We start from the raw sequence: 26785 nt of genomic DNA on the forward strand, positions 1-26785 counted from the left end.
TGGTTTTACTAAAACTTCCTTGCTAGATGCTTCTCAAATGAAAGGAAGGATAGATTATTTCTTGTACTCTCACTCAAATATTACTGTACAGGCTTAATACAGGAAGATATGTTCATTATTTCAAAATATTTAAGCCTGATTTGCTGCCTCTTATGTCTGCATCCTTAATATCATATGAAAGGAGAGGATTAGGTGAGGATGAAACACACTTTGCACAACAAGTCACCTTTGACTAGGAGTACAAGCTCACACTTCAGTTTCCTGACGCTTTTGTTTCTAAGCAGCCAAAATAGTCAGTTAATGCTTTGGTTTTTGGAGTGATGGCAGATCACCTTGCCCAGTCCTTAACCCACAGGTATACAGGACAAGGAGGCTGTTCTGGATAACTCCCTTTTCCTTTAAAAAGGAGTCAGCCTAGACAGAAAAGCCTCAATATTAACTCTGCAGACCCAGAGGCAGAAACCCTGTGTGACCATACACCCCAGAAAGCTCCTCTCTCTCCTCTGACTATAGTTAGCCTCCTGAAATAAGACAGTCATATACAGTCTTATAAATACCTGAAGCTGTTGTGTTTGTAGTGTGCACTTCTTCTGGTGTCTCCTCTGCACCCACTCCAAGAGATCTTGGCCTGTAGTGAAGACCCCCTTATTGCACCCAGAGACTTGCAGAGTAAGTGTGGAAACTGCCTGTTTGTACTGCAGTAAATGATTAACAGCTGGCTTTCTTGCAAAGGTGTGGCTAATCTAATCAAAGGCCTTCAGCCTACTTAAAAAGGCTTAATTTACCTGTGATTTAAACATTTCTTCTTCTCTGTGCCTGTATCCATGCATGCATCTATTCCAGCCAAACCTTCCTAGTGCCAGTAAAGGTCTACTACATCCTCTAAATGGGGGATATTACAGCTTGTGATGGAGAGAAGAGGGCTTTGTTCCCTGGCTCCTGGCTGTATGTGAACTGCAAGCTCAGTTAAGAGACTGGCATTTCTAAAATGAAACTGTGAACAAGACTGCCCTCTAGTCCAAACTTCATCATGACCATTTAGATAGGTAAGTTCATTACAGAGCCTTGCACTGCTGTTAGCTGCAGTAAAATGGACTCACTGTTGCTTTCTTAACTGAGGAAGATCAGAGGGAAGGTGCTGCAAATAAAAAGCTCCTGGAGAGAGGTGTATATATGGGGGGGGAGGAAAGCGTGATGCATGTGTGTAAAGGAAAATTTCTGTCACAAGCCAGGCAGATCACTTTGAAACCAGAAGGATGATGTTACTGAGTAGAAACTATTCCATAAAGCTTTAAATGCTTCTGCTGGAGAGGCTGGCCTCAAGGTTCACTGTGAGTGTCTCATGGAAAGAAACTATTTCACTAGTCGTATTGTCATACTAAAGTAACTGTATTTCCTTGCAGTTACTTTCAGGCTCGCTCCAGCTTTTACAATGTGTCCAGAAATTGCTGTGTTTGAAGAAGTCTTACCTTAGTCTGTTCTCTTCTGAATCTTTCTCTCCTTTTTGAAACAGAGAAGATACAGCCTCACTAGTGCTCAGGGTGTTCCAGGTCCCTTTATGTGGATAATGGGCGAAGCCAAAAAAGACCTAAGGCTTGTGTGAGTGGTGTGCAGGGACTCGGACTGTCTCGCATTTTTTCCAGCCAACAGAAACTGAAGAACTGCAGTAAACTGAATGGAGATTTGCTGGGCATCTTTCAGGCCAACCTGATCTTTTGCATGAAAGTTGGCAGACCCCAATGCAGCCCAACACTTATGCATATGCATCAAGTATACGAATAGTCCTACTGAGTATAACAGTATGAAATGCCAAGCAGAGTATCAGTGAGGTCTAGGCAAGTGTGTGGAAACCAGCCTAGGAACCCCTACCCTGTGGAGTCACATGCTTGATGGCTGCTCCTCTGCTCCAGAAAGGCACCTGTATTCTTTAGAGACTTGCTTGATTTTTCTCCCTTTCTCTTTTCTAACTATGCTGTTTCTCTTCTGCTTCTAATTCAGTAACTAACAGTAGCAGAGATAATAGAGGAACCATTTCCTCTGTCCCCCTGCCTGCTGTCTGTCACTGGTGTAACTTGTAGCATGACCGGCAAGCAAGCATTTGTGGCTTTTCATGTTGAGATAAGGCCTGGCAGCTCTGAGCTCATTCCTAGTGACAGCAGCTTGTCAGGCATTGATGCGTTTCCAACCCCCAGAACTTCCTTCTGACTCCGTTAGCGCAGGCCCATTCCATGCTGCCGAAACATTTCTCAGTGGGATCCTGTTAATTCCTGCAGCTGGCATGTCTAGCACAAACTAGGGAAGAAAGTAAGCTCTGTTCTTTCACAGGTCTCGTGATATAATTAAGAAACAAAAAGGTCTGTTAAACTGAGCCCATCTCCTGCAAAAGAGGGGTTCCAAGACATCCTGTCACCTTGATTGTCACTTGTCTGTAAATGAAATGAGAAAAGCAACATATCTGACAGAGGGGTTATAGTGTGATGCATCACACTGAACGTTGATGAGAGTAAACTGATGACACACTTGAGCTTATCCTACCCTAACAAGTTTGGGAGTGAAAGTTTTGGGATGGCATAATAAAAGCCGGTGCTTTGTTAGTCTGTGCATGCAGTAGCTCTGGGGATCTTCCTTTTATTGGCAGTTGTCAAGTTGGGGCTCAGATCTTTGCTCTCTTAAGAACATCCCCATCTTCTGCTGGAAACGTTTTCTTTTTTTAATTTAAAAGTAATGTTGTTGGCTTTAGGAGTTTTTTTCTCCTTAATTTTTAAACTATCCTCTATGTTGCTGGCTGCAACTGTACAAAAGTGCAAAATACCTACATCTAGTTTCTTTGAAATAATTAAAGTGCAATATATACATGAGAAGTTACTGATGCAATGTTCATTTTACTAATCCAGGTGCAGGCATCAGAAAGAAGAGGTTTCTTTACAAAGTTTTCCCTATCTTGCCCCTCTGTAGTGTGAAGAGTATTTAAAAGCTCATTATTTAAACTTAATGATTCTGTTCTCTCTAGCTGGACGCTGACTCTGGTATATACATGTATAACCCCTTTGACTCTTCCAGGCTTAACAATCTGAACACAAGGATAGAAGATGGCTTATCTGCATGATGTAGGTGATTGGTTTAAGATGATTGGTTTCGTGTTGTGGCAAACTATTTGGGGCTGAAAAAACGCCAGTGGCTTACAGAATAGGTGCAGTATGATATTCTTCCATTTCTCTGTCCCAGTTACGAAAGTCATCGCCTGTGCTGTAGCCTTGTACATAAATCCCTTTCTGAAGTTCCCCAAAATACAAACCAAACATACACAGTGGCTGCAGCATGGAAAAGGGATTTATTTGCACTTGTTAACTTCAGCTGTGCAGCCCATTCATGGCTCTGCTTTGTCACAATGCCAAGTGTCAGCTGCTGCATATATACCCTGAAGTGACGCTCACCATACTGTATGTCACTTCTGTGAGATGCCTTGGTGTATGCGAATAAACACACCTTAAGCATAATGTTTATGTCCACTAAAATAAACTGCACCCAGTGCAGGGAGTCCTGCGCACAGGTCCCTCAAGTGAGGATGTAGATTTGTGCATCCCCTGTGACTCCCACGCTCTGTAAGGAGCATTCACCTGCAATATGCAGAAAGAGCAGAACTCTTGAAGGATCTGAATACCACATAGAGGATGGGTGGTAGAGAGCATGTTTAGTAGTAGAGCGATCAAATTAAACTGTAATATTTGTGAGTTTTCCCCTTTTGCCTTCATCTTTCTGATTACAATTGATATTGCACATGATCTAATTGTTCTCTTTGGCAGTTTCACATCCTTGTAACACTGAGTTTTCAGAAGCAGGGAGCATTTGTAACCAGCTGCACTCAGAGCCTCAGCTGGCATGTCAAGCTCAGAAGGTCCATGATTTGTTGTGTTTTCAGCAGACATCTCACCTAAATGTCAGTGCTCTGTTGTGCACGGCTTTCAAGAGAGCAGGTTTGGGCTTCCTCCAAGATGTGCTGAGCACGTGCACCTCCCAGTGATGTTAGTGGGTTTTGCTAGTGCCCAGCATCATCCTTCGGGTTATTGACTTGTGAAGAGGGTAGGGGCTGCCTAGCCGTGTGGCAGCTTACGTGTTCTCTGCTTTGGTTTGTGGCTCCATGGTCACAAAGGGAATCCTTGGCTGGCCCAGCTGTAGGGTTGTCACTGGGAAAGTGTGTCTGTTCTCTTGGTAGCGTGTGTTGGTGCACCCCCCCTACACTCCAGCTGAGGGAGACAGTGATGGCAAAGTAGCATTACCTTTGTGGTCACACCGTGGAGCCCAGCAGAAAGAATGAAATCCAGGCTGTGATTTCTGGTCCTCTGAGTCATATTCATTAATATTGTTATTGCCATATTCCATGAGTTAGTGTAGACAGGCATTCCAGTGTGACTGAATCATGATATCCATGCATGTCCTTGGTAGCAGGTCATGTCATCTCTTGTTACACCTCATGGATGGGCAACTGGGCAGACTTGGATCTTCCTACGCCTGTGGTCAGGACGTCCGTTGCAGCTACAGCAGCTATAGCAGCAGCAGCTGCAGGCGATGATCATCATCACCAGAACAGTAACTGGAAAGAAAAGCAAAGGATATTGATTCATGACACAGGGAGAATCATTGGAGAATTACCCTACGTCTCCTCTAAGTTGTTTGATGAACAGCAGAATTAACAAAGCCTGGTTTCTACCTGATTTTTGCCGTGTCCCTTACCTTCCTCCTTCTAAGTTCCTCCCCTCTTGTATTCGTTATCCATTTAGCTGGACAAATGTCAGCACATGTCAGGTCTTAGTAGGAGCCAGAGGTGTGTTGGTTGGCTTGCTAGTGCCTCTGCTGGTTGGCCAGCTGGCTGCCCGTAATGGTTAAGAAGCTAGTTATACTGACTTCCCCAATGTGGGGCACCAATTTGGATCTTTCCCCTCTACCCAGATGTCTCCTTTCATGGATACTTGGAAGGGATCAAAAGATAAAAGTTCCTGTTGCTTTGTCAGGCTTGGCTGAAATCAGCCAACAGGTTCAAAGATTCAGGACAGGCAGATAGGGCAGGCCCAGTGAAGAAAGGTTTAGGCAAGTAATTTTAGATTTGTTTCCAGAGGTAAATAAATAAATTATGGAAATGGCAGAGGGAAATTCTGCTGCAACTGTAAAGAACAAATTACAATGACTGTTGCATTTATTTCTGGGCAAGTGGAAAAGTGTCCGTATGGGAAATTGCATACACTTATCTGTAGGCAATGCAATAACAATAAAAATACAGAGTTTTAATATTTATAGATTTTGGATTGAAAGATTGCTTTCCAGACTGTGGGCCCAGAGTTCACCCATTACACACACACACACAGCTCCTATCGTCATTACTGAATATTTGATGATCATAAGAGCTATATACCAAGCCATGTGGGTGCGTATCTTTACCTGCCTTATGTGGCTGTTGTTTCTGGGATGAAATGCAACAACCAGGTGGAGTTGTGTGTCTGGAATGGACGGAGATTGAAGTCACCCCATAGTTGCATCAGAGAGGATTTGATTAGTCAAACTGGCATTTCTGTGGCAGTTCTATTTCTGAAGAGTGGGTGCAGCGTGCCCTTTAATGATGATAGATATTCGTGACTGGGTTGGCTTTATTTTTTCTTCCGTATTTAGCTTGAGAAAATAGATACTTCAAGCATAAGGTTTTGCTTTTTAAAGCAGTGAGCTAACCTGATGGTATTCTATATTAGACATAATGGTCAGGGTTGGGAGGGATATCTTAGTTTATCTGGAAGAGAAAAGGATGACATGTTTAATCCGTCAAAATGTGCAAGAGCACGTGCGTGCCCACGTGTGTGCGTCTGTGTTCCTTAAAAGTCTGTGGATGGGTTGCCAGGTAACCTGACCTGTGGGGAACCAGCTGTAGCTATGAAAAAAAAATAAAAGAAAAGGCAGGTGTGCCTGTTTCTGAATTCCAGCACGGGGAGGAGCGTGCAAGGTGGACGCACACCCTTCCTGTTGGCGCTGCGGCTGGAAGCAAGCTCTACCTCTCGGAGGGGGGAGGAACTGCCTTCCTCCTCATTTTCCCATTTTTTCAACAAATTTTGCCCCCCCTGCGCGAGCAGGTCCTTGTTGTTCCTTCCTCGGCATCCCCACATGGCAGCACAAGGGGTCTCGCTATTACCAGAGGTGAATAAATACGCTCGTTTGAAGCACGCTGCTTCCACTGAACTAGGCACAGAAATGACACTTGGAGTCCTCCACCTGAGTGTCCACGTGGCAGTGAGGTCCCCTAATGCCATTTGTCACAAACCATCTCCTCTGCCTCAAAACATTGCAGCAACCTGGCGTTGGCTAAATACTGCTGTTTAAACTAAGACTTGAATAGAGGAGTTACGCTGCTGCCTGTCATATTCTACGTGTGTGCAGAGGTGCACACTGAACATTAAAACTGACTTAGAGATTAAACTGGGCTTCAGAGCACGGTCTGGAAAACAACTGCTGACAACACGATCTATCGACAGAGCCCGAGAGCAAGCTGCCCCTGCGAAAGAGAAGAGACATTCTGGCACCCCTCTGCCTCCACCGATAAACTCACCAATAAACAGAAGAATCACGCAGAAGGACACAATCTCCACGGGGTCAGCCTTGGGCAGCTTCTGGAGCTTAAGGAGCAGCTTCTCGCCAATGCCTTGCATTTCCTTCAGAAAGCCTCCAGAAGACATTCTGGCTCAACCGCTTCGGGCTTTATGCTGTAGAAAGAAACAAATGGAGAGAGAATAAAGCTTTTCACGGACTAATGCTAGGAAGCTGCCAGCCTTCTTATAGAGCTCACTGGGGTTCACAAGTAAAACAAGTTTATCTGGTCTCAGTCCTTGCTCCCAGTAGCTAAGGTGGAGGACTATTAACTGTCTACACGTTCTGGCACTGTTTGCATTTCAAAATCTGGCTTTGAGGGTTGTTTTGACAGTTGCACTGTTACGCAAAGGCAAAAATATGGTATTTCTTCTAAAAGTACACCTATGTCAGCAGGCATGGAGTTAAAACTGGACAGTGGCTGCCCTTGGCTTTCCCCCAGTGAAAATAATTGATTTTTTTCAATTGTGCTTCAACTGTCTTCCAGAAAGCCATGCAATTCTAACTCAAATTGTGTTCCAAATACTGTGTTCTGGTGATACATAGGTTTCACTTGTTTCCTACTGAGTAACATACAGTAGGTCCCTTCAAAGACTCTGTGGTTCCAGCTACAGAAAGCCCCTTCAAAAAATAAGGTGCTTATTTCAGCACCTTTTTACAATACCATTAAACTCTGGCTTTATCAACCAGTCTTACTGAATGGTGATATTAAAAGCTAAAGTCTGCGTTTACTGGAGACAGCTGGATGATTTTCAAGTTTTTACAGATGACTAAGTGTAGCTTTTTTATTTATTTATTTATTTTTTTAGTCACGCTCTGTTTAATGGAGTATTATGTAAATTGAACGGTGGATGTCCGTCCGTCACTGCTGGTGATGAGCAAAGGAAAAGCTGCCGAGTCTGTCAGGGCCTCGTAGAGAAAGTCCTTCCTGCCCTGCTCAGTAATCTCACACTTTGCTTATTGTCAGAGAGAATGATGATCAGAAACCATTGCTAATTGATATTATTAGTCTAGTCAAAGTTAGATACCTCAGTTTTGCCACCAGTATTTCTTGCCCCCCGGAAGCAAAATTTTGCAAGGCGTTGCAATGAATAGGCTTGCAGGAGAGCTACAGAAGTTAAAATTTTACTTCAGTCAGTAAGTGGAATAGAAGATTGCTGGGAAATATGCATAGTCTTGCCTAAAACAAGCTTTTGGACATGCAGATGGATTAAGGCTCTTATGTCATTAAATTTCCTAGCTTGTGCGTGCTGTAATAGTCAACACAGTTTTATGGGACTTAAACATTGCAATCTAATTTCCGTTTTTTGGTGATAACCCAAAGGCAAAAGACCTAAACAGGACTTCCAGAATAAGCCGGCTAGTTCACTAGTGCACATCTGGTTTGGTTGCTCAAACAAATGGATGCTTGGAGTTCAGTTTTTCTAAACACACTGAGGACTGAGAGAGACCTTGGCTGTTTCTTTGCATGCTGGGCTTTAATACTACAGCGCCAAGTAAAATTACATTTTGTATGTTTATGCAATGCAAAAAGGGTTTCCTTTGTTCTTTTAAACCCAAGCTAAGGAATAAAAATCGGAACCAGCTGGCTTCTTGGGGATGGGGGTGGATGGAAAAGCTCGCCCCACAGAAAAATCTCTGTGCAACTTAGCAGGGAGGCATAGCTGTGGCCTTTTGCCCTGAAAAGGTCACTTTTGAGACTAGGGTTAAATAGTTCTTTCCGGATGATTGCCACACCCCAAGCGAACTGCGCCAGAAACGGCTGCTCTTTGCTTTGCACGGTGCTCTAGGACTTTGTGTCAGCAAGTTTCCAGCTCTGTTTCCATTCTAAGAGATGGCGGTGCAGGCAGAGGTGAAGTGATTTGTGCTTTTTGCTCTTGGCTCTAAAAGAAAACCTTAAATATATATATATTTCTGGCTATAGCATTCTAAAAATTTTTCTTCCCCTTGGGGGTATTTCTGCCTGCCTAGCAGCTCTCCTAGAAAGGAGTCTGCTCTAACTTTTCCTACCATGCTTTAGGCTGCATCAGGAGCAGCAAGTATAAGAACTAGACTTCTGAGGTTGGATGTAAAATGTAAAATTACAATCAGAATTGTATAACTCCATGTAGATTAACAGAGTGCCTAGTCTAAAATGATAGGAGCTTGTCTTGACTCTCTCTTCTCAGTAATGGACGTTCCTCTGCCTATGGTGCCTTATCTGGCTCTAAGCGAAGCAGTTTTTGTTCCAAAACTTGCAAGGAATGTTGCTTGTTTACCTTGATTTGAACTTCTTCAGGGAGAAGGTCTGAACTGCAGTTGGTGGTGCAGTCTCCAATCTGCCCGTGAGGGAGCAAATGCTTTTCCACCTGCCTGCGCTTCCGACTGCACGCCGGCTCCAAGGGCTCACACCGCTTTGGGATTTCTGCTTGTGGAGTGTAGCAAAAAGGGGATGAATAAATCACTTCTCCTCAAAAAAAGAAAAAAAAAAAGTATAAACCCCCCAGGAAAGCTATTTGCATTCAGGGACTTTTGTATCTTCCATTCTAATTGTGACTAAAGTCTTTGCTCAGAACTAGTTTGGATTATGATCTTATTCCCATCAATTTCAGCAGAACCAAGATCTTGCCCTGAAGATTAGCATGAGGGTAAGGCTAGTGCTGACTGTGCGACTTAAGGCAGATGCATGAGACAACTTGCTTATCTCCCTCATCTACAACACAACAGTGATGACATTACTTACAGGTTTCACAGCAGAGTCGTAAGAAATAGTTCATTTTTTTCATTATACTATGTTCAAGTAAGCTCCCAGTTGCCAATAGTAGTAGATGCCAGGTGGTGCAGGAGATTTTGATGAAGCAGTAACTATAATTATTATTAAAACGGGAAATTCTTAAAATGATTTGAAACTTAGGGCTGTAGGCCTTAGCTGGCAGTTTATTTTCTAAGACCGGATCACTGTTCTAGAGCCTTAGAACAGCGAGTTCTGTTGGAAACTCTGTGGCTCACAGGTCCTGCGGGGTTTGAAGCAAACGTAATTCTCTGCCTGGGTTTTTCTCATCTGAGAATCACTCCTTGCTCATTGTCCTTCCTCAAAAATACATCCACGGAGGACAGGAACCGTCCAGAGCAGAGGAGACGTGGCTGTTAGGGCAGCAAAGTCAAGGGAACTTGTTATGCGTTGTCAGACTAAATGTCATTAACTTGCCATAGCTGCAGCTAGAGATAAAAAGAAGTGAAAATAGGGTGAAGGGAGGCAAGAAGACAAACCTGCCTAGAAAAGAACGTGACACAGTGCTGGTGCCTCGTGGCAGGCAGTTTGGAAGCTCCTGCTGGGGTGCTGTGGCAGTCTGAAATTCGCGGTTGCAGTTGTTTTCTCTTGTGGCTGTTCTTTAAAAACATCTCAACCAGTGAGGCTAGATCATCAAATGTCTCTGCTGCCCTCCACGTTGCAGGGCCAGGCAGGGGAGAGAATAAAACAAATCTTTTAATCTGGGTTTCTTTCTTTTTGAAAAATAAGGCAGAATCTGCCATGTGCCGTGAGTTGTTAGCCTTGCTTGAAAAGAGAGAGTGTGCAGTAATGCAGGGGGACGTCTGTGGTCTGCAGGTGTGCTGCTTAGCTGCAAAAATTAGATTATCATTTAAAACCAAAGAAGCATGTCTTACGTTCAGGGCGCTTTTAGAGTTAGATTTCCAGGAAGTGCTAATGTTTGTTTTTATGCATATTCATCCTGCTGTGCCTGCTGAATAAAGCTGTGAAAATTGCCGTAATAGCACTGAGATTATCCTTCTGATCTGTTTTAATGGACTTAAGCCATACTGAAGCACTCAGAGATGTTGGTTACTCAGCCCTTCTGAGAATGAAGCCATTTATTAAAATGCCACATTCTAGATATTCAAGAAAAAAGCTTTGGTCAGGGTGTTTTGGTACTGCAAACCAATTGTGCGTGATAGCTTCTGTGCTTCAACTAAGAAAAAGAGCTTTGGGATGACTACAGAACTCGGGTCCCACATCCCTCTATCTGCCTTAAGCTAGTCAAATTGCTATCAATATTTTGGAACCGATGAAAATTAAACAGTGTTTTGCCTGGTTTTGGTTTGGAAAGCTACATTCTTTCTGTGTGTCTGTGCAGGTGCATCAAAGAACTATAGGGAGTGGGTGAGCTTAAATTTACTGCTGAGGAATGAGACGCTTGTTTAGTCATAACCATGGTGGCATTTCAGCAGCCTATTTCAGCATAACAAACATGAATTTCAGTTTGTGGTTAAGCCTCAAGACTGGAAGTTAGGAAATGCAGGCCCTGTGCTGGGCCTGCCACCGACTCAGTGGTTGTGTGATTTTGGGTAAGTCATTCCATCCCCCTGCTGGGTGACTTCATCTCTTGTGAAGCAGCAGGATACGTAACCACCATCAGAGGTTCAGTTTGCTAATTGTTGTGTGTCCAAGTCTCAAGGTGGTCTGAGAAGTTTAGATAGAAAGTTAGTCCCTGGTTTTGTTACAGTTACAAAATGAAATGACCTTTGCTTGCTATCTGCTTGTTGTGCTTCAGTCATGGAGCCCAGTTAGGGTGAAAGTAGATGAAAGCATGGCTTCCACTCCTGGTTGCTGCTTACGCAGTCATGCCCCATAGGGTTTTATTTCTCTTGATGTGACCTCCTGATTCATTGGTTTTACTGTACTCCCCCCAAGAAGCTTTGCTTTCATGCGTTTGTTGCTACTGTAATCTAAAACTGGAGATGAAGCCTTGGAGGGGGGAACCTGTTGGTAGTGGCCAGAAGCTGCCAACACCTGTAGTCCTAATGCAGCAAGTCCCTGTGAAGGTGAATTTGATGTCCTCCACAGTGCCCGTTCCCCATGTCAGCAGTACTCCAGAGACCTTATGCAGTTGAGCCTCCCTGATGTGCCCAGGAAAGCAAAATGCTGGGCAACATCCTCACTGTGGAGCTGTTTTTTTTCAGGACTCTGTGGTTGTGGAGAAGCAAATACTTTGTGTTGTTCTCACTCAGACAAGTCAAATAAGTTGATTGGAATTGGACCAGTGCAGGGATGGGAAGTGTCTATGGACTGTGGTAGCTGATTTGGTAGGAAATCTCATACAGCAGTCCCAGCCTTCACAGAAGGAGGGTGCTGAGCAGCTGAAGGGGAGGGGATGTTTTTTATTTTCGTCTAACACTTTAAAACAAGCTGTGACCATATTTCTTAAGAACATGAAGGCCCCAAGTCTTGACCAGTTCCTAAGCCTACCAGCTTTGTTCTTGGTTCCTGAAACGTGCTCCTGATTTCAGATGGATAAGGTCTGCAGTGCTTCCTGTCCTGAAACAGTCTTGGGCTGTGGGATGTTGTTGCAGGGTAGATGCATTTTGGCAATAGATGTGATAATCCCTGTATGATTGTTTATTGTTCTAAGTCTGTAACGTGCTTCTGAGATGAAAAGAGCTATAGAAATGTAGCATTATTATTGGTGCAGGGTTTTCCCTTGTCATTGTTAATGCAGTGTTTGCTGGCATGACTGCAGTTGACCAGCCACATGAATCTTAACTGCGGTTCACAGGCAAGCCCTTTTTCCTAAAACAGGAGCGAATGGAGCCAGACAGACCTATAATCATTCCCAAGCAGATGAAAATAGTTTCCCAGTATCAAGAGAATTCATTTTTTAACAGCACACACCCAAACTGGTAAATTGCAGTTGAATGTCATGGGAGAAAAGCTTTGACCTTGTCAGCTGGTCTGGAAAAGAAGGCTCCAAATTCTTTCAGATGATAAAGCAGCCCGGACTGGTTAGCCATTTGGCTGAAACACCCTGTCATCTCTACCACCCACTATTTGGAGACTGGTTTTGAGGTAGCAGTGTAAATGTCTCTTTCCTCCCCTGCAACCTAGTATTAGACTAATATAAAAAGGTACTGAATGCCCTGCAATAGCAGGTTGAGAAGCTGAGGTACCTATCAGGGGCACTGAGCTTAGGGTCCCTACACCTCTACAGAACCCATTGGCTTTCTCCACTCCATCTCACAAGCAAGTCCACAAAACTTCAGGAGACAACTCCTTACTACTTAGTCCCATTTTTAAGAAGTGGGGAAACCAAGGCACAGAGCCATGGTGTGTTATCCAGTGAAAGGAAAAGGTCAATTTTAAAAATAAATCCATAGCTGTTCTACAAGTGAACTTTTTTTAGGCCCAAGCATTGCTGATGCTTGAATTTAGCCTGAAAGTCTATTCTAACATTAGCAAAATAACCATTTCCCAGCAAGCTGACAGAGAAGTAACTGCGTGCCTATTTAAGCTTTGGAAATAGTTACTTCACAAACATATTGGAATCTATCAGCAGTTTGGGGTTGGAGGTGAGGCATCTGGAGCCCCACTGAGAGTGCTGGAAATACCTTCTCCATCTTCTTTCAACCACTTCTAAGTCCTGTCCTTGACTGCTCTGCAGATCTCAGACGTGGCATGCATTTTTGAGTTTTTAACATGTGTTGGTCTAATCTTAGTACAGATGCCGCTTGGGTGTAGGAACTCAAAACTGCAGGACACAACAGCTGCTTCCTCAGAAGAAGCGGTTTCAAACCGTATCAGCCATAAGACTTGTGGCGAGGTTGCGCGGGGCAGTGGTGGGGCCTGCAGGGAGGCAAGGGCTGGGTGCTGCTCGCAGCTCCGCTCGCTGGCCCACCGCCGGCCGTGTGGGCAGGCTGCTGGTTGTTCAGGGCTTGTGTTACAGGAGAGATCTGCTCTATCAACCTGGGTTTATTTTGTACCTCCCCTCCGTAACCGCTTTTGCTTTTCACGCAGGCTGAGGCCCGTGCTCAGTGACAGCCGTAACGCAAGCCATGGCCTGCTTCTTTTATCCAGACATGTGTTTCATATTGCTTATTCCTCCCCCCCACATACACACGCTGCTGTGGCTGGACAAGCCCCCAGCCAAACCCGTTACGATTTTCTTTCGGCAAGGAAAACTTGGCCTGTTTCTCTGCATCCCTCCCCCTGCCCTTCTCCTCTTGCTCCCTCCTCCTCCTCTCTTTTTTTTTTTTTTTTCCCCTAAACTTTGTTTTTCCCGTACTTTCTTCGAGACACCATCTTAACTGTAACAACCAACCTACGGGCCCTTCATTAGCAGGGTGGGAACTTCCCTCCGTCCCCTTTGAACCTCGGGCTAGACTGCAGGCGCGTGGATCTTAACTACCAGGTCTCCTCACACAGGCAATTCCAATTCTGTCTTCGTAGAACACGTATGTCAGGATTTGCCCTCCTTTCCGCATTAATGGCACTGGAGAGAAGTGGAAATACCTGATCCTTAACATTCCTCCATACGGACACAGATGGGATTGGGGAAGACATCTCACTAGGAGAACTGGCTTTCTGCCTCTCTCCCTGCCTGTTTGTAAACAGCTGCATGCCTGAGCCCTTCTGGAGGAGGCACGGGCTTTCGGCTCGGTGCCGGGAGCTGAAAGATTCTTCCAAACAGAATAACTGGCTTCAGACAGGAGAAAACAGGGACTCGTACGGTCAATCCCCTTGCCAGCCCCCCTCCCCGCATCCAGCAGCAAACGGAGGTGGGAGTAAGGCTGGGGGACACCCCTCTATGTAAACCCAAGGCTGACAGTGAGTAGTTTCATGTATTTGGGGGCTCCCTCTCCTTTTCTCCTTCCCTTCTCAGTGCAGTCAGACCTTACGGTCCTCTGTTACTGTTAAGTAACCACAGACCACGTATGTGTATGTATGTGTTCTCTCTCAGAGCACTGGTTTCTCAGGCTGTTTTGAATAGTAAACCAGCATCTGTGCCTGAAAGGTTAGCTGATTTTTTTTAAATGCTCTCTTTAGAGGCTGTGTAAAAGCTTTGCATTTATTTCTATTGGACACAGATGCTTAACTTGCACAGTATGTTAATTCCCCGACCAGGGTTTATTTTCTAAGCTGTTTGCTTCAGGATTTGGGGGGGATAAAACTCGGCTCCAGGTGGGAGGAGCTCTGGGGAAACGCTGTGGCTGGCACCCACTCGCTCTGCCATGCGCTCGTGTGCCGCCGCGGCTCCTCTCTCACGGCACATACACTGTTTGTGCAGGGGAGCAGAGCGGCGCTCTCGTCCAAACTAAGCACTAATACACCAAAACATGACTGCAGAGAATGCCCCGTGCTAGACCCTGCTTATCACGTAAGGTCAAATTCTGTAACAGCAACAGAAAATAGCATACGGCTTTTCTAATCAGCTAAAAAGTTGCTTACTCCTGCTCTGAGCTGCTGTTGAGTGTTTGTGGCAGGAGCAAAGCAAGGCTGCAGGCTGGATCCTTTTGTTAGTAGCGCGGCTGCAGCCCAGCTTTCTGGAATCCTATTAAAAGTTTTTCTCTCTCATCACCTTCACCCCTGAGTGTCCCCTGCAAGCAAACTCAGGCCAGCAAGCTCTGCTCAATGGCCGATTTTGCAGTTCACCACACAAAGAGCTCCAAAAGCGCCAGCTACGTGCTAACTAGCTGAATGTTAAGGTGCTACGGTTGAGCGAACACCAGCAATAGCTCAGCCTTACCCCAGCCGTGCCACGGGACTGCTCTTCTCGTCTTGCTTTTCTCTCTTCTTAAACTTTCACGTCATCGCTCCCCTCATCCTGGCTTGTGCCTCGTTCCTCGCTCGGCTCCTCTCTGCTCTGCTGCTGACAGCCAGCTGTTGTCTCTGCCTTTTTTTGTTATTGGTTGTCCTGGAGATATGAAGTTTCATGTTACATGTGTGCCAGAGAGGGAGGGAGGGCGGGCGGGCGCGAGGAACCGCCACAAGCTGAGCAGCCGCTGGTACAAACTCCGCGGAGTTCCCAAGCGCCAGCACTTGTTGCTCGCTTCCTCTGTTTGTCTCCTCCTAGCAAGGTCTCTTCTTTTTTCCCTTTAATTGCAGCTTTTCTGGAGCGGGGTTTGAATTGATTCTCTCCTTGCGATAGTTTGGGTGTGTTAAAGCAGTTAACTTTTCTTTCTGCTGCCCAGTTTCCTTCCGACTCCCGGGGGGAAGGAGCTTTTCTCTTGGGTTCTTTGAAGGAGCAGAGCAAGAAATCGCAATGACAGCGCAGCCCCGTCTGCCGCGGACAGGGGAGCAGGGATGATGCTGCAGGGGTGAATTTGCTCCATGCCCTTGGCCAGCTCACTTAACTCTCTTGATGCCTTGTTTTTTGCCTTTCGTATGCTGGGGACAGCTGACGCTCGCTGTCTTATCTCAGAGGACTGCTGAAGTTCAGGTGATATTAGAAAGGATGCAGTCCTTCAGACAGGTGCAAAATGATAATACCTCATCAGCCTCATAGTTTGCCTTTCTGTTTGATAGAGCTTATTAAATGGTTTTTGTTCAGCAACTGGCATCTACCTAAATAATTTGTCTTTGTATGATTTTTGTCTTTTTAATGCTCTGAATTCTTGGCTTTATTCCAAGACTTGCTGTGTTTTCAGGGACCTCTTCCCATGCGGCTGGGAACCCTTCCGTGGCTCGTATGAGGGAACACTTTTTCCTGGTGTATTTTGATAGAGGCAAAGCTTCTTTTAGGAGGCACGTGACTTTGTTTCTTCCCTGATGCTTCATCTGTTTGTACGAATTGCAGGAATAGGGCTACAGTTTTATCTGATGTACAAAAGCGAGTAGTACCAAAAGGAGGCATGGTGCAGACATCCACGGGGTCAGTTTAGCACTTTCCTGAAATTTATTGCCACGGAAAAAACATATTAACAAAACCTGATTGTTTTCTGCTTTTTCATCCTATCCCATGATGTAAAACTAGAGTAGGATCTCTCAAATGAAATAATGATTTTTTTTTTTTGGACATTTTAAAGACAGATGGTCAGCTTATACATACTCTTGTTGAAGTGTGGGGGAGGCAACTAATAAAGTTGCATGTTTAAAGGACTAAGTTTAGGACATGTATAACAATGCAAACTGCCGATAATTGATGTAAACCAGATCTCTATCTCCGGTGCACTGTCAGCTGCTCCTGTGACTCAGGAAGTTTTCCCACAACGTGTCAATGCATAACTAGCTAGGTATAACTAGCTAGGACCTCTTGCCTTCAGTTAAGCATTAACGCAGTGGTTCCCTAGCATTTCTATTGGTGAACCTATTTGTGGCCTTTTCACAGTTCTGGGATTGCAATCTCAGTTTTGCAGCTGAATTTCCCTTGTGCCCGCACTCAGGAATACCGTTAGCTCAGGTGAGGCGGTGGCCCTGATTTGGGTAATCCTGCATGAAGATACAGGCAGTTATGGGAGGCTGGACCAAGAGAGCTTGGCTTTACACGCCTGATAAGCCACCAACTTGAAACTCTAAATTCTAGTGACTCAGAGCTGATCTCTGCTTCTGCCAAAACACTCCCTTGGGGACATCTCTCTTGGCTTTAGGGGAGAGAGGTGCATGTGGGTGTCTCTCCCCAGCGTAAGTGTGGTGAGTAGGACTGTCGGAGAGGGGGAGAGGGCCTGACCATTACTGTATGCCTCAGTTAACTCTAATTCAGATCAGCGAGTGCGAGAGAGACAGGGACTAATGAGAATGCCTGCCTGTTTTCTTTCCGGGGAACAAAAAGCTGACTTGCAGCTTGCTGACATTTCTATTATCACGTTGCACTGGCAGGACAGGCAGCGCCAGTGGTTCTTTGGGAAAGGCAGGACAAGGGGATCGAATGTGTCGTCCCCGTCCCCCCGCCCTTCCCTGCCATGTGAAAGGAGCTCTTTCTTTGAGTGCGAGAGGAGAGTGAGGCAGTGCCGCTCTGCAGGGGGATATAAAGCCAGCTTTGTAGTAGCCCTTTCTAGGCGTTCAGTGCCCTACCCCAGGCAGCACAACGTCACCCCTGTTCCAGCGCTCCTTACCTGAGCGGTGCCAGGTCCGTCACACTTCAGCACACGCATTTCATCGCTTTGGCAACAGTAGGCTGGAACCTGCTGCTTTGCTGCTTCGCTCGCTCTCCTGCTTGGTAAATTAACCTCCAGGCCATGGGAATGAATGAGCCAACAGCCACCGCAGACCTTTACAGGGTTGGTTTGTGATGCTTTGATAGACATGCGGTCGTGTTACACACACACACACACACACTCGCAAGCAAACTGCATTTGTTACTCAGCTTCCTGGCAGGTTCAGACATGCCTTAAAGAGTTTCTAATAAGAATAAATGAAATGTTCACTCTCTTACTTTTCTTCTCTGTGAACCATTTTGCACACCAAGTTGCTAAGCCAACAAGGGCAGTCCTTGGCAGAGAAGGAGAATCTCCACTTTGATCTTGCTTGAAGTAAAATAATTCTCTTTTAAAATAACTCTTGTTGCTGCCTGGCTGCAGGATTTGGTCTCTGAATGCCTGGGGAAGTGAGTGTCTCTGTGTGTCTGGTATCAGGATTTTAATTAAGAGACAATTGACCACCTCTGCTGTGAAATCCAAGTTTAAAAAAAAAAAAAAAAAGCTCCTCTCAACTCTGCCAACTTTCTGAAAAAAGTGGCTGCCTGGTTCTTCATTCTCCAGCAAAATCGCAGTGTCTTCACTGGTTTAATTAAGGGGGTGTTCTGGAAGAGAATTTGCTTCCTGCCTGTATTGCTAATGAACATGTATCTGTCACTAATTTTTTTTTTTACGTAACCCAAAGCACTAATGTCTGCCAGAAATCTTTGAAGATTCTTGGAAAAATCTAATCATCTTCATGTGCCTAGTTTGCTCAGGCTCATAGAACTGGTTGTGCAATATTGTATGAGCAAATGGACTGGTATTCATCACAGTTTTCATGGTGGTTGGACTCTACCAGAACTTTAACCACTGATCTGAAGCAAGTCAAGAACCCAAATGTCCTTTTCTGAATAATGCTCCCTGTTACCTTAGTCCAGACTTTATTTCTGTGACTTAATGTACATTCCTGCTTTTTCAAATGTAGATTTGTTCACCTTCAGACCACAAACTATAAAATTAGAAGCTCTCCAATGTGAAATATATGGGTATATTCTAAACTCTGCGGTGTAGGGAACAAAATGACTTCTGTACATATTTATCTTAGAGCCGTTCTGATCGGACAGGGTTCACATGGAATATATTTGGCCAACGATGCAGAATTAATAACTGCATATTTAATCCACTACACTTTTTGTAGATCTCAAAATCTGAAAGCATTTTGCAGAGTAGATTGATGCCACTGTTTGTTTTACACGTGAGGAAAGGAGGGCACAGAGCCCTTAAGCAGGGTGCCAGGAACAGAACCCCAGTTCTGCTCCAGGGCTTGATCCTTACATCTCTGGCTGGAATTGGCATTCTCTGGGCAAAAAAGAGTCAAGTCTTCATCAAAAGACAACTTGTGCTTGGGGGTTGGAGATCTTCAATGAAAATAATTACCAGTTCACTTTCCCTTTTGTCTCCTAGCTGTCGCCATGCTGCCATAGCGAAGTACTTTGGCGATGTCACTCCGCCTTGTAACAAGTGCTGTGATTACTGCAAGAACCCAGGGGCAGTGAAAAGGCAGCTGGAGTCACTGGAGCGTTGCAGCAACAGCTGGAGCAAAACCTGCATTGGGCCCACAGGTTCCTCCTGGGATTGTTATGATCCAGAGCTGTATGAAGGAGGGAGAAGAGGTTGCAGAGGTTTTAGCAGGTCTGTATTTGGTAGCTCAAACTCAACTCGCTTGAGCTATCAGAGAGAGGAGAGCATCTTCCAGCTGCAGGCCCTGCCACTCCTGTTTTCAGCACGTGTTTCTGTGTGGTGTTTTCCTGTAACTTTCTGGCAGCAGGAGCTGGAATTTCATTTTCCACGCACTTTGGCAGCCTTGATCAAATGCATGTCTCGGAGAGCCAAAAGCTGTTTTGATCGACCTAAGAATTGCCCTGCAGAATGTAATTGGTTCAAGAAACTGACTTGAAAGTTTTGAAAGGAGTAAGGGGGCTTAGCCCCTGCTCACAGCCACAAGAACGCAAAATGTTTAAATTGAGACAGAGATGAGAGCAAAGTATGACATGGCCCAGAGCTCATTCCTGGCTTAGTACTGCTGTCTATGGGGCCAGCAGGCTGAGGCTCCATTGAGAGGACTTAGCCATCACAGAGGATGTAATGGGGTGCCAGTGTCAGATTCTTCTGCAGATTGCTAAATTTTAGTGACTCCTTAGCAGATGGATGGTAAAAGGAAGAGGTGCAGTGGGGAAACATGACTTATTCTGTAAAATGCTTGGCAGTGTGGAGATGACAACTTCTCTTCTCCTTTGCTCTCCACAAGAATCCTCATGTTAAAAAGCAAAGATAGGTGGCCTGGCTGGGTTGCAGCCATTGTGCAGGTGAGGCAGGGTGCAATCTTCCCTGCTTGCACTGCCAGTGACGCTCTGCCATGAGGCACAGCAGCCTGGCCTAGCCCTCTGCTTTACTTTAAACAGCTGGAGAGTAACCGTAGCTTTGTTCTTCAGGCTATTCCAGCTGAGTTGGAGGAAACTTCTGTACTTGTGACCTGAGTCTGTGTTTGATTCTAGGACTTGAGAAGACGCAGCCAGTGTTGTTGCTGTACAACACAGTTTGCCACTTGGTTTATTGAGCCTCTACGTGACTCACTCATAGCTTTTCCTCAGAAGCTGTACTAGTCACCAGTCTTAGCGTTCTGATTTGTGATACCTGGAAGTTTTGACTGTGACAGCTGTAGAAGGCCATTAACTCTTGAGCTACATCTGGGAAGAATAAGGCACAACATTTCAGAGTATTAGTGATGGTGATTTCATTTAATATATGAGTCTGTGAACAACTGCAGCTGAAGAATGGATGCTGTGCCCGTTCTGCCATCTCTGCTGCAAGGGCAGTAACAGCTGACAGAGAGAGAGAGAGGTTGGGCAGCTGGCGGCAGTGACCGCTCAACCCCATGGGAGAAGCTGGCAGAGCTTCTGAAATGGAGCTCTCCATTCTCAGAGCACTGGTTACCTGCTGTTAATCCCATGAATTGGAGGGGAGTACTACCCAGGCTGAGGGATGGTAGCAAAACTAAGAGCTATGACTTGTTCAGAAAGGATCTGAAATACCTCTTCTTTGTAAATACTGGGATGACCCAGGCTTTCCAAAGCCTGTGCCCCAACCAGCTAATGCTGCATCTGCCTGCAGGAATGGTTTTTTCCTCTTGCTCTCCTGCCTTATTCAGGTACGATGAGGAAAGCAGTGGGAATGGGGATGAAGTCAATGAAGAAAATCGGAAACGGGAGTGGAACAACTTCTACAAAAAGCAGATGAGTCTGCGCAAAGTGAGTTGATGTCCCCGTATAAGAGATGCACAGATTGTTTGCTTTTAGCATCTATGCTGTGAGCTTATGTTCCAGACTTAAAAGCTTCCTGGCACTACTGAAAGTCAATTATTGCACCTTGTTGTTGCTTGTTCTGATTTTTACTGATTACCTCTGCTTTTGCCATGCTGTCTGTATTCTGGATCAGTCCTGAAATGTGAAGGAACTCAACTTAATTACATACTGATCTCTCTGCAGTGCTAATCAAGAGGATCCAGTTGTCTTTAGCATCTTTGATATTAGCAAAAACAGATTCTCCCATTCAGCTTCTCCTGTACATTCCTATAGTGAAGGTGAATCTCTGGCTTTGATTCCCATCCTTTGCCTCCCTTGCTCTGTTTTGCTGCCTTTTCAGCACCTTCATAATTTCATCAGTAATCTTCCCTGAAGCAGGGAGATAAAGAGTGTCTTGTGTGCTCCTAGACCTGTATGTGTGTTGCAGCATTGGAAATGTTTGACTGATCTGTTTTTTCTTCCAGGGCAAAGAACCAGAAAAGGAAGATTTTGTTCCTCCAAGTAAATATCTTCTTTGATTTATAGTGGGTTTTCTTTGGGAGAAGGGATTCTTGTATTTTGCAGCTGCATGTAATTTATGTTGCATCAACACTGGGGGTACCAATCCCTAAGCACAGAGGTTAGATTTTTGGCTGTGGAAGCCTGGCTGAAGGAGATCAGTCTGAGCTTAGTCCTGGTCGGGGTGAAGATATGGAATGCATCTTTATGAACAACTTTTCTAATGAGCAAGAGAGAAGAAAAACCCTGTCTATTCTGGGTTTTTAGGCTTCCTCTTTTCTGCAGTGGTTATGCAGCAGTAATCACTTGGGCTATATGGAAACTGCTGAGGAACTTTGCCATTTTTATTTGTACTACTTGGAGCCCTGTCTAACAACACAGTACTTAAACTATTGTAAACGAATACCTGATAGTTCATGTTACTCTATTCAGCCTCTTTATTTTTGGTTGCCATTGCAGGGGGGAGGGAAAGAATTGGGTTTTCTAAGAACTGGGATGTCTCAAAAAAGTGCTTCCTGGGATGGGGAGTTTTTGGAGAGCTGCCAGTCATAAGCTAGCAAAGTAGACATTCCCATCCAGAAAGAGAAATCTCACTTCAACTTCTGCCTGGTCTTTGTAGCTTCTCCAGGTAAGGAGGTGATTGTAGTGGCCCTTGGGGTGACTATGCAGGGAAGAGCATGCCAAGCAGTACTGGTCTGGCACCCTCCTAGTGAGATGTTCTCCATCAGCCCTGGCCCTGCTATGACATCTTTCCCAAATGTCTCTTCTGTGGTAGGTGCAGACTGCCCTTTGAAGGATGCCTTCAGCAGGAGAATCTCTAAGCTCACAGTGAAGGTAAGAAAGGCTGTTTAACATTCAATCTTGTTGATTCACAAAGGAGAGCAAAGGTTTTGCCTTCCCCATTTCTATTCCTTCAGGGATGGAAGTCCAAGGGGCATCATGACTTCCATAGAGCATGTCTGACTATCCTGTGTTTCCTAGGGACGGGAACATTGCTTGAAGATACTGGAAGAAGCTTTGACCAATAATCAGAAAGTTCCAGCAGCAACAGGAAAAGGGTATGGGATAAGAGAGAAAAGGGGTAGCAAACTGTATCTTAACATGGGGCCTACCCTGTCCTAAGCGAGATCACCATTCTCAGGAAATACCTTCTTAAGTTATTGGGTCCACGGATGTAGCTTTGCTTAACAGCATCCTTTTTGTGGTGATGTTAGGACCAGACATGAGGATTCCTGGGTCCAGTTTTGCTAATTCAGCTTGATTCTAGGAGTCACAATTCCTCCCTGCCCCACAAGATGGGGATAGCGTACTTCCCAAATCCAGCAACTGAAGAAGAGAACTTTGACTTAAATCTCTTCACCACCCCCTCCATTTCCCAGCAAGTCACCCCTGCATACCTTAGACCTTAATTGGGAGTTATCTCTCATTCTTGTACCAAAGGGTGTGAATTTTCTATACTTTCTGGGAGATGTTTAAGCATTAGTGTTCCCTTTACAGATATAGAAGTGTGTCTTGCCAGAAATCACCCCAGCCTGTGTTACAGGTCAGACCCTCACGCCTGTGCTGTGGAGCTGGAGTATGAAGCTTTCCGAACCAGTAAAATGGCTAACTCATACAAGGCAACTGTGTTAAAGAAGGTAGGGCCCTAGGTCTGCTATTGCTTCCTGATCTCTAAACAAGGTGTGGCCTCAGCTCAAGAGGAAATATGGTAGAGTTGTGTGCAGGAAAGGTGAAGGAGCAGCTTTGCTTTGCCTTGGATGTCTTCCAAACCTTTCTTCATGGTTTTGTTTCCAGGAGGAGCCACAATCACACTGGCTTCACATCTTTGTTGGCTTCAGCCCATAGGCTTTGGAAACCTACGTATCAGTGCAAGCTTATCCAGATATCATCTAGGTGTAGCGATAAAGGGAATGCAGAGTTCCTAGACTATCACTGACAGTAGAGAAAACTTGGTCTAACTGGCTGACAGAAGTCTCTTTCAGGATGCTCCTATCCTTGAGATAGGTGTCTCTCCAGGGAAGACACGTCTTGCCACTAAGGCTTTTGGTACATACATCCAAGGCATACGTCGAGATGCCCATATGAGAGGCAGGCATACATCAAGATTTCTAGCCACTGGAGACCATTTCTGTTCTCTCTTCAGGTAGCAGAGATCAACAAGGCCTCAAAAGAAGGAGAAGTGTTCTCAGTCTTTGGGTCAGGAACTGGTAGCCACAGCAGCTTGGAGACAAAGTCTGGACATCCAGCAGAAGAGGACTTCCTCCCTGCATCCCAGGTTTACTCGGTGAGTGAGTACAGATGGGATAGACAAGGAAGGAATAATGTGGTGGGACAGACAAGGAAGGAATAATGTGGTTTGGCTATTCCCTTTAAAAAGGTTGTTTTGTTTTGTTTTGTTTTTTGTTTTAAGTTCTTTGTGTGGCCATAGCTGTATGTTTAGACTGGAATTGCTTTCCCTGTCACCCTTTGTCTCCTGTCCGTGAAGCTGTTGGGGTGAGAACAACTAGTCATGCTGGTGATTATAACGTACGTGCAGGCCATACATCATATAAGTTTTTCTTATCTTGCTCTAACCAAGGGTGCTGTCTGTCTCCTATGACTTCAACCCAGTCCATTTCTCTAATGGCTCAGTTGATGGTTATGATGATGATGAGTCAGTTTTAGAGCCCACCCCAGGTTATGGGTGTATGTGCTGTGGTATATGGTGTGCTGTCCTGGGGTGCACTCAGGGCTTGTCCTGGTTAGTCACTGCTTGACTTCTCAGGAATGGCTTCTCCCTCAGATCACATTGCTCATCACTAATCTTTCCTCATCCACTGGCAGATATTACCCTTCCCAAACTAATGGTGACCAAAGCTCATCTGGTGGCTTTTCAGCAGGGGTGTGTGTATGAGAAACAAACCCGGCTGGCTTTCTGCAGGGATCAGGCTGCTGCACTGCAGGAGTCACTGCCGCAGTGCTTGGACTCCTTTACTGACAGCCTTTTTAAAGCAAGGCTCCCTGACCTGGTAGCTCCATCCCCAAGGCTCATAGGTGTGCTCCAGAGAGGGTTCCATCTGATCAGGATGAAGGAAGTATTTCTTTCCAATTCCTGTGCTGCAGTGAGCTCCATTGGTCCACCACTATTTATCAGGTACCTTTTCCATTAGTTGACCACTCTTACAAATTTTCAGGTGCTGCCAGTGTGTGTGGATGCTCTGCCTCCTCCACATCAAAATGAGGATCCTGAGATGCATCTGTTCACAATACAACAGGTGCTAGTCCTTTAGCCTCTGCTGAATCTCCTGCTAGAACTCAGCTTCCTCATCTGTGGCGCCACAAAATTAAGAAACTCTCTTTTAACCTCCTGCTGGCCCTGCTCAAAGTGGCAGTCAGGAAAAAAGGCTCTTCAGCAGAGCTGGTTGGCTGTGACACCCTGGCTCAGTCTGATCACTTAATATACCTTAGTAGCAACATCTGCTGAAGCTCCACAGGGCAGAAAGTGTCGATATGGCTTCTCTTTTCAGCATCCCTCATCATGTGTGTCTCTTCCAGTCTCCTGCTCCTATTCTTTCCCTTCCCCCCAAGGTTATTTGTTTGCCTAGTCCTATAGTCCTCCTGTTTTAAAGGCCAGTCCCTAATTTGGTGGGGTCTGTCCGTTGGCTCCAGAATACAAATTGGCTTCCACTTCTTAGTTTGCACAGCTCAAAAATAGGCCATTCTTCTGTCTCCTGGTACACTGCTGTGACAGTGCAGGCAAGGAAATGGAAACACTGCTCCTTTCAGGGTTCTGCACATGAAGCCTCCTTAATGCTCTCATATCCTAAATCTGTCTTCCCCTTCCTTTCTCCCTAGTTCAAACCCAAGCGTGTGGGAGCTGGGTTTCCAAAGAAATCTGGCTTGTTCCAGACAGCTTCAGAACTGCTGAAGATTGAGGAGGAGAGCAATGCCAAGCCTGTCAAAAAAGAAGATTGTCCAAATGGGCAGGACAACAGCAACTGCAATCTGGAACTGGACACCAGAATCCCGGTTCTCCAGGAGAAGGAAATAGCAACCAAAGCAGTGTGTGAGAGTGCTGGGGGAGAAGTACTCCTATCTGAAAAGCAGGAACAGCAACCAAGTCCAGACACAAAAGTTTCCCTTTGGGATAGCCCTCCTAAGAAGGCCAAACCTAGCAAGAAACAGCAAATGCTGGCAGAAGCGGCCAAAAAAGAATCACAGGATATTTCCAAGTTCTTCTCCTTCACTAAAGCTGGATCTAAAGCCACAAGTTGCAGCTCAGCAGAGGAAGACTGCTGTTCTGCAAGGACACTACCTCAGGTTTCTTCTCAAAGCATGTGTCAAGAGAAATTGATACCTCAGGAAATCAAAGATGTCTCTGGAGAGGATGTGACTGGACAGTCCCTGGCAGAAGATAAAGAGTTGGAGGAGATGGAAGGAAGACTGACTGAGAGAGAGGAGGACTTTAAGACCCAGCAGGCTGCTGAATCTGAACTACTTCAGACAGAAGTTGATGAAAAATCCAGGTAAAATCTTCACCTCTGTGCTCCCTACATTGCTTTACTAACTACCTGCAGAGCTCCACCAGCCTTGTCCTGGAAATTGAAAACGCATGTTGGAGGCTGGGGAGGGAGGCTCTTGCTTTACCATGGAGAGTCTCAAGGCCACTGACAGTGAATGCAGTAACGTCTTTACTGTGGAATAATTAAAATTGTCCTTCTCTCCACTCTTCCCATACCAGTGCTGCTGAAACTGTCACAGAAGGTGAGCTAACTGCTGTTGGGGAAGGTCAGAATGGAAAAAGACCAGGATCAGATGAGGTAAGACTTTAATGGATGCTGTTTTCCTCTGTTCCTTCTGCTCAGCTTGTGCCAAGTTTCTCTCTGGGAGTGATGTTCCCAGTATGAACTTCACCTAATAGTGTTATTTGGGGAGAGCCCAGCTGCAATCACAGCAAAGAGAACCATGGTCAAGTTGCCTTCCTGGTATGCCCCTTCTGCCCACTGGGCCCATGCTAGCAACCCACACTGCAGGTCTGGAAAGCCTCCCCTCCGCTTTGCTTTGTTTCCCCTTCTCTGAAATGCATGTGGTTGTACCCTTTGCTGATGACTTGCCTGGAATGAGTATCTCCATCCTGTCTAGATTGGTAACTAACTATAATTAGCAAGTTGCTTTCTCAAGTCAAGGGAGCAACTGTAGGCCAATAACCCACAGGACCACTCAGCAGCAGGCCATGGACACAGCCTTCCTTGCCTTTCAGTCCTTGGTTCTGCATTTGGTGTCTGTGACTGCCTGGTAGCTGTCTCTCCTGGACAGCGCAGTTTTTTCCTTCCTCTTCCGAGTTGAATGGGAGTGCAGCTCTCCTGTGGTGGTTGATTCTTCCTGAGAAGTGTATTCTCAGCAGACAGCCTGGGAGATATTTTCCTATCACTTTCCTGTATAAGAGAGGGTCTAGCAAT

At 45.4% G+C, this 26785-nt stretch overlaps 2 protein-coding genes across 5 annotated transcripts in view; one reads left to right on the forward strand and one right to left on the reverse strand.

Moving 5' to 3' along the window:
• RECQL5 (RecQ like helicase 5) overlaps nucleotides 1-26785 on the forward strand; it is a 41747-nt gene that overhangs the window by 11632 nt on the left and 3330 nt on the right. For all 3 annotated transcript variants that reach the window (XM_067308549.1, XM_067308548.1, XM_013944092.2), the window contains 9 exons: nucleotides 18952-19179; nucleotides 20696-20795; nucleotides 21314-21350; nucleotides 22123-22181; nucleotides 22329-22405; nucleotides 22891-22984; nucleotides 23491-23631; nucleotides 25182-25852; nucleotides 26068-26146. In XM_067308549.1, coding sequence (XP_067164650.1) covers nucleotides 18952-19179; nucleotides 20696-20795; nucleotides 21314-21350; nucleotides 22123-22181; nucleotides 22329-22405; nucleotides 22891-22984; nucleotides 23491-23631; nucleotides 25182-25852; nucleotides 26068-26146 — 1486 coding nt within the window. The remainder of the gene's footprint in view (nucleotides 1-18951; nucleotides 19180-20695; nucleotides 20796-21313; nucleotides 21351-22122; nucleotides 22182-22328; nucleotides 22406-22890; nucleotides 22985-23490; nucleotides 23632-25181; nucleotides 25853-26067; nucleotides 26147-26785) is intronic.
• SMIM5 (small integral membrane protein 5) lies at nucleotides 3327-15354 on the reverse strand. 2 transcript variants are annotated; one of them, XM_013944095.2, is made up of 4 exons: nucleotides 15120-15354; nucleotides 8883-9028; nucleotides 6587-6740; nucleotides 3327-4591 (listed from the first exon to the last, which is right to left on the reverse strand). In XM_013944095.2, exons 3-4 carry the CDS (start codon nucleotides 6711-6713, stop codon nucleotides 4470-4472), a joined length of 249 nt encoding a protein of 82 aa, XP_013799549.2. In that variant the 5' UTR covers nucleotides 6714-6740; nucleotides 8883-9028; nucleotides 15120-15354; the 3' UTR covers nucleotides 3327-4469. The 2 variants fall into 2 exon arrangements, with proteins under 2 accessions (XP_013799549.2, XP_013799551.2); XM_013944097.2 differs by lacking the exon at nucleotides 8883-9028.

This window comes from Apteryx mantelli, chromosome 19 (assembly GCF_036417845.1).
Source record: "Apteryx mantelli isolate bAptMan1 chromosome 19, bAptMan1.hap1, whole genome shotgun sequence".
In the NCBI taxonomy this organism is placed as follows: domain Eukaryota; kingdom Metazoa; phylum Chordata; class Aves; order Apterygiformes; family Apterygidae; genus Apteryx; species Apteryx mantelli.

What these genes read in the sequence shown, in the direction of transcription:
- SMIM5 (XM_013944097.2), bottom strand. Translation starts at nt 6,713, where the DNA reads ATGTCTTCTGGAGGCTTTCTGAAGGAAATGCAAGGCATTGGCGAGAAG. An exon ending in CGTGATTCTTCTGTTTATTG is followed by an intron (nt 4,592 to 6,586) that starts GTGAGTTTATCG and finishes TTTTCTTTCCAG; the next exon opens with TTACTGTTCTGGTGATGATG.